The sequence below is a fragment of the Mytilus galloprovincialis genome, chromosome 5 (assembly GCF_965363235.1).
Source record: "Mytilus galloprovincialis chromosome 5, xbMytGall1.hap1.1, whole genome shotgun sequence".
Classification (NCBI taxonomy): Eukaryota; Metazoa; Mollusca; class Bivalvia; order Mytilida; family Mytilidae; genus Mytilus; species Mytilus galloprovincialis.
Genome location: NC_134842.1, coordinates 27,347,362 through 27,359,093, shown reverse-complemented (window position 1 = coordinate 27,359,093; position 11,732 = coordinate 27,347,362). Strand labels below are relative to the sequence as shown.

Sequence of the window (11,732 nt, the reverse complement as noted above, 5' to 3'; positions counted from 1 at the left end):
GGCTATTTTTTTGCTAATGGTGAATTTTGTCCTTTGGTGCGTCTGAATCGCTTTTTTTGGTTTACCTTCACCAGGCACGCTCTAACCCCCCCCCCCCCCCCCCCAAAAAAAAAAATAAAAAAAATCCAGGATTTATAAATACTCAAATGCGTGATAAGCTATATGACTTAAAGGGATATAAAAAGGATAGCCAAATCCATATAAGGTTCACTTTTCTCAAGGGTGTTTGGACCCGTAGCCTTAACAAATATAGTTCTGAAATTCTATCATTAGATTTACAGAGTTGCTCCCAGATTGTATGTCTTGCTGGCTGTGACATTACGGTAGCATTGAAGGACAATAGCTGTCCATTTTCCTTAAATCATATAGGGTGGTTAGTTCAGGTACTTTGGGACAGGACATTTATATATGTTTCCCTCCCCTTTTTCTCTAAATATATTATAAAAAGTCAAATAACAAAAATACCGAACTCAAAGGAAAATTCAAAACGAAACGTCCTTTATCATATGGCAAAATCAGAAGCTCAAACACACCAAACAAAAGGAAAACAACTGTCATATTTCTGACATGGTACAGGCATTACCTAATGTAGAATATGGTGGATAAAACCTGGTTTTGTAGCTAGCTAAACCTCCAAATTGTAAGGCTCACACGAAAAAAAAATCTCTCCAAAGATGATTTGATTTTAAGGAAGAAAAAAAAGAATTTTGAAAAAAGGGGAAACAAACAAAGAATGTCTTGTCCCAAAGTACCTGAGGTTGTAAGTAGTCGATGTTCAACTTTAAGTGGCACATACTAAGATAGTCTTGTATAATCCAAACATCAGCATACTAATTGCTTGTTCTTCTTAATTGGATTGCGAATGGAAACGGGAAATGTGTCAAAGAGACAACAACCCAAACAAAGAGCATATAAACCATCTTCTACTTCAAGGTCATATATCAATACTATAGATCGTTAATACTAGTTGTACAAATAACTCCTATATATAAAGACCCCAATAATGGATGGGTATTGAAATATTGTCAACTCGGCAGCAAAACCCATTGTTAACAAGGATGTACGTTGTGGTGTGTTCAGTGCATAAATACGCAGCCATGCGCATGCTCGGTAGGAATGAGCACGTTAATATCGATGCCTTGTTTACTGTGTAGGTGACAGTGCCGTACGCGTTTTCTGCACAAGAAAGAGCCTTTGAGCGTCTTAAGGAAGCCTACTTAACCAAGTTAAACTTTCCCCCTTATTCAGCATACCATCGTTTATCTGTGGCAATCTAATTTTCCAGACTTCAATTCAGGTAAAATTTCTTTGCTGAATCTTCCTATTTAATGGATTATTTAGAATATTTTTTCTTGTCCTGAACACGCATTAACTATTAGCCACTGGACGTTACACAACCACCAATCAATCATAGACATGATATAGATATTGTGTGTGTGCTTTTTTAAAAAAATATCAAAATGTATGCACATCTTTGATATAGTCATTTTAAAGATTAAAACCGTGTATAATGTTTATGTCCGAGATCAAATGGTTCAACCGCCTCACTGATATACGCATGTGGTGTGTTATTTTCTATTTGTTACCATGATACTGATTCATATTCCTTAAGGATATTTTTTTTGCCAAATCTTTGATAGTTTTTGATAATTTACTCACTACCCTTTTAAGACTATATATAGGGACGATATAGAGCTTGATATATTGTATAGACATTTATGAATTGACACAGAATGTACGTTGACCTCTAAATGTCTTTTGATTGATTGTTATCTTGGGTGCCTGTCTCATGTCGTATATTCCACATTCCCTTTCATTCACATATATAAAGGTTTCAGCGAACGGTTTAAAACTTCTGCTACTTTCACTTAAACTCACAACTTCGATGTCAATATTCATTCGCAAAGAACGCATTGATATCTATCGGCATTTCCGAGCATTCACCTTTCTCGAGCGATTTTTATACACTTTGGTAAATACAAAATTCCTTATGTATACTTATATCTGAGACTGGTAAATAACTGTAATCAACGTTCATTTCCCAAGCTAAAGAAATCAAAACGTTTTACATAGGGATAATTACATGTAGGGTGGTTGACTTCTTACTAATAATGATAGCATTATCTTTTCATAATATTTAACTTTAAGAATTTGTAATTGTACTGTAAATGATTTAGGTTATTACTTGTGTTAAATATTGTTAACACAACAATGGTGATAATGGCCTCATAGTTGTAATCTATAAAGAATACAATTTTATATTATTAAAAGGAAATTTGTATTGTTATATATCTCGTTTGACTAATGGCTTTTGACAGGTGTATGCTTTCTTGGTCTTTGCCATACTAGAGGGGGTTCGGAGGGGTCCTGTACCCGAAATCCTTGGCTTAAAAACATGAAATCCCGAGGTCCAGAATTTAAAGAAATTTAAATTCCGACATCTCGAAATTCGATAAAATAATATCCGGATCCCGAAAGGATTAATCCCGAAATCCCGAACTTAAAAACACCCGATTCTGACGTCCCAAAAAAGGTCCTGACCCCCTCATACTATGACGAGAGTCTAGAAGGGGTATACGGAATTCAGATTAATGGACAAAGTGATAAGTGAAAAAGTTAGGGTTTGTAGGGAAAACATACGGGAAACAATAACTAGTATGAAATAGTGTGGTGCTAGTATAAATGCATAGAGAGAAAATTGAAAATTTGTCTTAAATTGTAAGAATATTGAAAGACCCTCAGTTTTAAACATATTTATTTATAATGGACTGGGAAACAAGTTTTGCAACTTATGCTGATCCCTTTCCACTTTATAGGTGCGAGTGCTACCTTGTAGCGGCATTATCATGCCCTTTTTTCGAAATCTTCAAGGGTGTCTTTAACGTGCAAGATATATAGCTTTCTTTTAAAACCCTCAGTGTATACCTCACTCGATCCAGACCCTCTTGTATCTTTTTCTGTTGAGCCTTCCTAATGTTATTTGGAAATGTGTACACTACCGAGACACTTCCACCGATTTATTCACATTTTCGGAACTTTTAGTTGTTTTCTTTTTTGTAGGATATCCAGCAAGTTATACAAAGTAGTACTCTATAGCTACATGGTATAAAACACAAAAATGCAAGTTTTATATGCTGTTCAGTGTCCTGTATTGAAACATGTGAAAATTAGACAGTGATTGATATATGTATCTTTAGTCGTGAGAAATGGAACTTTTTTTGTGAGTGGGAAAATGCATAAGTTATAAACAGTAAATGCGTCTGAACGAAACTAGAGCCTATGTATGTGCATATGTTTTGGATTCGTTCGTTCTTTAAATCTATATACATGTATACTATTCTTGTGTTGTATAGTTTGTTGGTCGTGACCGATTTTCATCGGTAATATTTGCAATTTTACGGGTGAAACAAACAAAAACAATGAATTGACTCCTTTAACATGTTTAACGTTTGGCATTATTTTTAATCTAACGTTTGGCATTTTATCTTAATCTAACAGTGTTGAGTCCTCAATAATCATTTTCTTGTCATTTTATAAAATTTCCTAAAATTAAATCTTATAAAATTCTAGTTATGAAATATGGCATAAGACAGCAATTCTTAATTAAATGATGAGATCAGTTTTCTGCATACCTATTCGAAGGCTCCAAAGAGATACCAGATGTGTATCGTCTGCAGATAATCAAATGATTGTCTGCACGTGAATTACAGCATTTTCGTCTTCTGATTCATAACATCAGTGCCATAATTCAAGAAGGTTAAGATATACAGGTAAGAAAGCAAATACTTTGAATTTTTCACCTTTTGTAATGTGTGATTTATCCAATGTACAATTACATTTTGTCAGTCCCTTGTTGATTACGATTACGTACTATAATATGTTACAATTATTGCGCATTTGACACATGTTTCCCTTAAATGCTACAAAAATATGTGGATATCAGACATCCCTCCCCCTTTTCATTACAAAATGTTTGCTCTATGAGTTGCAATCTTTCATTAGATACAAAACATAAGTATAGTTGCGTTATTTTCATGTATATGTATTTAATGATGTACAGAGTGCGTGCCTATGGAGAGAGTATAATATGTACTATCTATTACAGCGTTTTGATAAAAAAAAAAATAACAAAACACTGAATAAATCACAATCATTGGCAAAGTGTTCAATAATTATATCATGTATATTGTTTGTAAAGAATGTCAGAAAACTGAGACGAATGTTAGAATAATATTTTACTTTGAAAGCGCAAATGGCATTCATACGCTATTATATGCCACAGCTCACGTGCGATTGTAATTTCCACAAAACTTGAATGAAAGTAATTCAATGTGCATTAAAGATATGCAGAAATAGTTTGACAACATAGTATAGTGGACAAATATTGAGAACAATACTTTAACATTCAGCGATGATTCAATGGCACTTCTCATTATCTATCAGTCAGCCATTACACGTGATCAGCGACAGATGCACATGCATGTACGTGCATTTTGTTTACATGAAATCGAACATAAAATAATCAGTAAAGTATTTATAGAGTAGAACAATATGTAGCTGATTTGACGATGTTTCTCATCAATATCAATTGAAATTGAAGCTGCCAGACAGTTATATTAATTCATAGGATTAAGTCATCACAAACTATAATCATCGCAATCGATTAATAAGATAAAAAAAGTAAAGAAGGCTGACATATATTGTGGCTGTACCAAAAATCAACGTAAATTACACATGAATGAGAGAACTTGTAACAAATATGTTGCACTCTTTATGTATCTAGCAATACCATTCTCGCATTAATTATTTGTTTATGTTAACTTTGATTGCGACATCGTTATTAGCTATCATTAACTGTCGAAATAAATGAAGACATAAAAAAAAATCATTTTCTGAAAAATGTTTTTATTTATTACAAAATAGATATAATAAAAATGCTCGGTCTTTTACTTGAACATGAGTATGATATTATCTACGTGTGTTTTGTCGACTTCATTTCTCATTTCCAGATCAATTTCTTCTAAAAGTTTTTTTTACAGATTTACTCGGTAATTAGGTATCCAGAAAATGTCGACCTTTGATCTCCATAAATTTTTTCCGAACCACCACTATGTTTGACATAAACTGTGTCATTCATCTTCAATGCCATCACAACATTCAGAGTTCCAGTCGATAAATCATTACCGAAAGCCCTGACCAGATTCTCATTATTCTTCCACAAATCGCAGTGTAAATAGCTGTTATGATTAGACATCACCGTTGTTGAAATAGAGTAGAGTCCCATTTTAGGAGCAGTAAAAAGTCCAGTCTCGTGATCGTAAGCTCTACCCATGTTTAACCATACTTTGTCAAATTTTACAACTCCGTTACCACCGAAATATTGTGTGGTTGTAAGCGATGCTGTAAAAGCTGGCCTTTCCTTTTCTCGTCCAGGTTCTGAAAGATAATTTTCAATGCCATTTGCATACAGCTTGAAAAATAACCAAATACAGTTTATATTATCTATATGAAATTATACTAATTGAAAGTAAAAATGGGCCGTCACTTAAGTTATATATATTTGTGCCCTCTGCATATCAGTAATATAACATAAATACATGTGGTAAGGTCATCATATCAATAAGACAACTCTCCACCAGAGACCATATGATAGAGAAGTTAAATTAAGAAGCATAACATAACATAACAACATCTCTTACTAAAGCGATTCACAAATACATTTAGGGGTTGGATGTTTTTTTTTTGGATGATCAATTCATTTCAATGGGGACATATGGTAGGAATCCCCCGTTCTTCTGGGTTGGGACCCTCCTTTTTTTAATGGCTGGTTCCGCCTCTGACTCGAAAATATTGTCATGGAAGTATACTATTTTTTAGTCATAAAAGCTACATATATATATACTTCATACATACCGTATCCAATGTCGTCAATAACAGCCTGTTTTATCCGAGGAATCATCTCGTTCATGGTATCTTCTACTGTCTTCTGAATAGCGATCTTCAACACCTCGTTAAGTTTTGTGGTATCGAACAGAGCAACTAAAGGCATATTTTGATTGTCCAGTAGTGGTATCTCAGTAGAAGAGTTGTCACTATTTTGTCCTTTCGCGTATTTCATAATCGAAATTACTAAAAGTTGAAACAAAATCCCTCTTAGTACCATCATAACCATGGTTACAAGTTTAACAATTGTTTACTTCACTCCGACTGTTTATTCAAAAACCTACTCAGTAGAACTTATATTTTTCGGAAATTACGAATGCAAAGTATTTATATGCATTGCTCACGTGGTTTATTATAAAAAAACATTAAAAAAACCCACAAACAAACTGTCAGAGTAAGAGTGGTTGTTTGCAAATTAAAAACCGGCAAATGGTGTAAGTTAATGTTTGCTGTCTTTTATAGTTTTTTTTATTATCAGATATCAAAGGGAACTGTTTAAATTAGATAAAAGTTTTGTGACAATATTTATATAGTTTTGTTGAACATGGTTTAAAGCAATATCATCCACCTTGGTTAGGGCTCGTGTAAGGTAGCCCTCTTGGATTGCAAGATCGTTATTAAAGAAACCCAATCTGAGATTCACAGGTGATTTTTGTCGAGCCTGCGACGCAGAAAGCTCTACATAGGGATAGTGATCCGGCGGCGGCGGCGTTAGCTAACTTCTTAAAAGCTTTATAGTTTAGAAGATGAAAGACCTGGATGCTTCATTCTTCTTGAAAAAAAGTTATTTTTTGTATTGTTAAGTAATAGGATAACCATATTTGGTATGTGCGTACCTTGCAAAGCCTCATGCCCGTCAGACAGTTTTCACTTGACCTCGACCTCATTTCATGGATCAGTGAACAAGGTTAAGTTTTGGTGGTCAAGTCCATATCTGAGATACTATAAGCAATAGGTCTAGTATATTCGGTGTATGGAAGCACTGTAAGGTGTACATGTCCAACTGGCAGGTGACATCTGACATTGACCTCATTTTCATGGTTCAGTGGTTATAGTTAAGTTTTTTGTGTTTTGGTATGTTTTTCTTATACTGTATGCAATAGGTCTTCTATATTTGGTGTATGGAATGATTGCAATGGGTCTTCTATATTTGGTGTATGGAAAGATTGTCAGGTCATTAAAGATTGTATATTTTGGCGTTAATATTGATTCACTTATAGGGTCTTTGCATCGGAACTAAACACATTTATTCAAAAACCAGTTGTTGGCATGACACGGGTTATGTTCTTCTCATATATGTTATGATGGTATGATACTAAACCCCTAACGGGAAGGATTGTGCCTGATGTTCATATGATGAAATCATAATCTTTCAGTCAGTTTAATTGAAGTCTGGAGCTGGCATGTCAGTTAACTGCTAGTAGTCTGTTGTTATTTATGTAATATTGTCATTTTGTTTATTTTCTTTGGTTACATCTTCTGACATCAGACTCGGACTTCTCTTGAACTGAATTTTAATGTGCGTATTGTTATGCGTTTACTTTTCTACATTGGCTAGAGGTATAGGGGGAGGGTTGAGATCTCACAAACATGTTTAACCCCGCCACATTTTTTGCGCCTGTCCCAAGTCAGGAGCCTCTGGCCTTTGTTAGTCTTGTATTATTTTAATTTTAGTTTCTTGTGTACAATTTGGAAATTAGTATGGCGTTCATTATCACTGAACTAGTATATATTTGTTTAGGGGCCAGTTGAAGGACGCCTCCGGGTGCGGGAATTTCTCGCTACATTGAAGACCTGTTGGTGACCTTCTGCTGTTGTTTTTTTCTATGGTCGGGTTGTTGTCTCTTTGGCACATTCCCCATTTCCATTCTCAATTTTATGTCTAGCGGGCAGGTGTCATCTGACCTTGACCTTATTATCATGGTTCAGTGGTCAAAGTTAAGATTTTGAGTTTTGGTCTTTTTTTTTAAAACTATATGCAACAGGTCAATTATAATTGGTTTATGGAAATATTTTATGATCTATATGTCAGTCGTGCAGGTTTTATTTGACTTTGACCTCATTTTCACAGTGTGAAGTTTTTGTGTTTTAATCTGTTTTTCTTAAACTATAAGCAACATGTCAACTATATTTGTTGTATGGAAGAATTGTTAGCTGTAAATTGTAAAAGTCTCCAGATTAACGCTTTGAACATATTTAAAGGTCACAAATCGTTTTCATTTGACGTCAGGTTGCACGATTGCCAAGCAATCCCGAAGGTCTCAGGTACTAATTTGACCATGTTGGACCCACTTGGTTATTCGGCGAGATCAACACAACTTTTGAGACAAATTTGTGTAACCATTCCAGAACAATTTAGTAAAATGACAAAGAGAGTCAACGTCGAGTTGGCTAGTCCTGCGCCAGTATTTTCTGGAGGCATTTTAAGAGGGAAATAATCTATCATCAGATTAAACATATTCACCTAGGTACTGAGTCCGTTTTAAAGTTATAAAGGCCATGTCAAACACGTATGACGTCACAAATCATGACATGGAATTAAAGGAAGAGCTGAACAGAAATTTACACAGGCTCATTGAAGACAGATTTCACATATCACATCAGGCTCCGCTTTTATTATAACATGTGAAGCCGGATATGCTTACCCTTCCGGAGCAACTAAGACCAACCCCGTATTTGGTGGGGTTCGTGTTGCTTAGTCTTTGATTTTCTATGTTGTACATTTATTTTGTGCAAATTAAGTGCCTGTTTGTCTAATTTTCTTTAGCCATGGAGTTGTCAGATTATTTCGACATTTATAAATGACTTAGATAAAAATTTATTTCACAATTGTAGAAAAAAAATTCAGGGAGTAAAATTTTGAACGAAGAAGTTCCAGGCGGGTTTAATTTAGTTTCAATATAACGACTCTGACTCTCGAATCTGAAGCATTCAATGTGTTTACAGTTCAATTTTCGTATAATTTGCACTAAAAAAACTAAATGTATATACATATACGCATCGGGTTCTGTTGACGTCAATGTTTATCATAGAAATAGATCTATTTTTTTTTACATTATCACTACAACCATGCACACTATGTTCGTATGTTCTCCCGCCCTCAACTCAAACTTCTGAGGAACTATTTTTGAGAGATTTCTATCGTAGATTTCACTAGTGTCAAGCTATCCAGCAAATCTCATCCTGCAATTCTCTTTATGAAAAGCTATCCTGCAATTCGTCATCCTGCAATTGCGTTTGGAAAACTACTTGAGCGACAATTTTATTTTTCTTTAAAATCATAGTTTTTGACTTTTTTTTGTTCGAAAACAAGATTTATATAGAAAATCAAAGATTTTTATATCCCATTAACAAAATTCTAACTTTAGCTCGTAGATTTCTAACTCATTTACGATTTTGTAATTAGCATTTACAAATAAAATAAAGTATTATCTATTAAGTCCAGGAAGTGTCTTGTATTAACGCATGTTTAACCCACATTTTGATTTTCAAAACTCATATTAACTACTAAAAATATCGAATTTTGATGTAAAATAAATTTGTTCATAGTATACTGACAATACAACTTCACAACTCACATTTCCAACCCATTGTGTCGGCAGTTCTGTGGCTAGGGATTATAGAGACTGCTCTAATAAATAGCTATTGAATAGTACTACAACGACAGGGTCAAGCATTTATGGGGTAAGCATTCTTAAAGGCCGAAAATCTCGTCCGAAACATGGAAATAAATCCAAATTCGATAGATACGCATTGGGTACACCCACTTTCCGACCCATTGTCTCAGTAGTTCTTTATGGCTAGGGATTATAAACGGAACCCTAACGTATAGCTATTGGATAGTACTACAACGTGAGGGTAAAGAATTTCTGGGGTAAGCATTCTTAAAGGCCGGACATTTCGTACGTAAGACGAAAAAAAGTCAAATTTGATAAAATACGCATTGGGGGCACCCACTTTCCGACCCATTGTCTCGGTAGTTCTTTATGGCTAGGGTTTATAGACGCTGCATTATGAATAGCTATGAGATAGTACTACAACGTGAGGGTAAAGAATTTCCGGGGTAAGCATTCTTAAAGGCCGAAAATTTCGTCCGTAACACGGAAAAATGGTCAAATTTGATAAATACGCATTGGGGTCACCCACTTGTTCAAACCCATGGCCTCGGCTGTTCTGTATTGCTAGGAATTATAGACTCTGCTCTTATAAATAGCTATTGGATAGTACTACAACGAGAGGGCAAAGAATTTCTGGGGTAAGCATTCCTAAAGGTAGAACATTTCGTCCTAAACATGGAAATCAAGCCAAATTCGATAAAATACGCATTGGGGGCACCCACTTTCCGACCCATTGTCTCGGTAGTTCTTTATGGCAAGGGTTTATAGACGCTGCCTTAATGAATAGCTATTAGATAGTACTACAACGTGAGGGTAAAGAATTTCTGGGGTAAGCATTCTTAAAGGCCGAAAATTTCGTCCGTAACACGGAAAAATGGTCAAATTTGATAAATACGCATTGGGGTCACCCACTTGTTCAAACCCATGGCCTCGGCTGTTCTGTATTGCTAGGAATTATAGACTCTGCTCTTATAAATAGCTATTGGATAGTACTACAACGAGAGGGCAAAGAATTTCTGGGGTAAGCATTCCTAAAGGTCGAAAATTTCGTCCGAAACATGGAAATCAAGCCAAATTCGATAAAATACGCATTGGGGGCACCCACTTTCCGACCCATTGTCTCGGTAGTTCTTTATGGCAAGGGTTTATAGACGCTGCCTTAATGAATAGCTATTAGATAGTACTACAACGTGAGGGTAAAGAAATTCTGGGGTAAGCATTCCTAAAGGTAGAACATTTCGTCCGAAACTTGGAAAGAAAGCCAAATTCGACAAAATACGCATTGGGGGCACCCACTTTCCGACCCATTGTCTCGATAGTTCTTTATGGCTAGGGTTTATAGATGCTGCCTTAATGAATAGCTATAAGATAGTACTACAACGTGAGGGTAAAGAATTTCTGGGGTAAGCATTCTTAAAGGCCGAAAATTTCGTCCGTAATACGGAAAAATGGTCAAATTTGATATATACGCATTGGGGTCACCCACTTGTTCAAACCCGTTGCCTCGGCTGTTCTGTATGGCTAGGAATTTTAGACTCTGCTCTAATAAATAGCTATTGGATAGTACTACAACCAGAGGGCAAAGAATTTCAGGGGTAAGCATTCCTAAAGGTAGAACATTTCGTCCTAAACATGGAAACAAAGCCAAATTCGATAAAATACGCATTGGGGCACCCACTTTCCGAGCCATTGTCTCGGTAGTTCTTTACGGCTAGGGATTATAAACGGAATCCTAACGTATAGCTATTGGGTAGCACTACAACGTGAGGGTAAAGAATTTCTGGGGTAAGCATTCTTAAAGACCGGACTTTTCGTCCGTAAGACGAAAAAAAAGTCAAATTTGATAAAATACGCATTGGGGTCGCCCACTTCCCAACCCATTGCCTCGGCAGTTCTGTATGGCTAGGGATTATAGACTCTGCTTTAATAAATAGCTATTGGATAGTACTACAGCGGGAGGGTAAAGAATTGATGGGGTAAGCATTCTTAAAGGCCAAAAATCTCGTCCGAAACATGGAAATAAAGCCAAATTCGATAAAACACGCATTGGGGTCAACTTCAACGGGATAGAACGCCATAAGTTATATTAATTTATGATTTCTTTGCTTGCCATACATTGATTACAAAAAATAAACCCACCATCTTATTATATTCAAACGCAGACCGCTTGCA

General features: G+C 35.5%; 2 protein-coding genes across 2 annotated transcripts in view; one reads left to right on the top strand and one right to left on the bottom strand.

Moving 5' to 3' along the window:
- The first annotated feature begins 3,646 nt into the window (after positions 1-3,646).
- The window catches only part of LOC143075514 (leucine-rich repeat-containing protein 14-like), a 69,761-nt gene continuing 61,675 nt past the window's right edge, over positions 3,647-11,732 (top strand). The window contains exon 1 of the mRNA XM_076250950.1: positions 3,647-3,770. The gene's annotated coding sequence lies outside the window, so the exon portion shown is untranslated. The remainder of the gene's footprint in view (positions 3,771-11,732) is intronic.
- On the bottom strand, positions 4,902-6,248 carry LOC143074423 (heavy metal-binding protein HIP-like). Its single transcript, XM_076249887.1, has 2 exons — positions 5,914-6,248; positions 4,902-5,436 (listed from the first exon to the last, which is right to left on the bottom strand). The coding sequence occupies exons 1-2, from the start codon at positions 6,170-6,172 to the stop codon at positions 5,042-5,044; spliced, it is 654 nt and encodes a 217-aa protein (XP_076106002.1). The 5' UTR covers positions 6,173-6,248; the 3' UTR covers positions 4,902-5,041.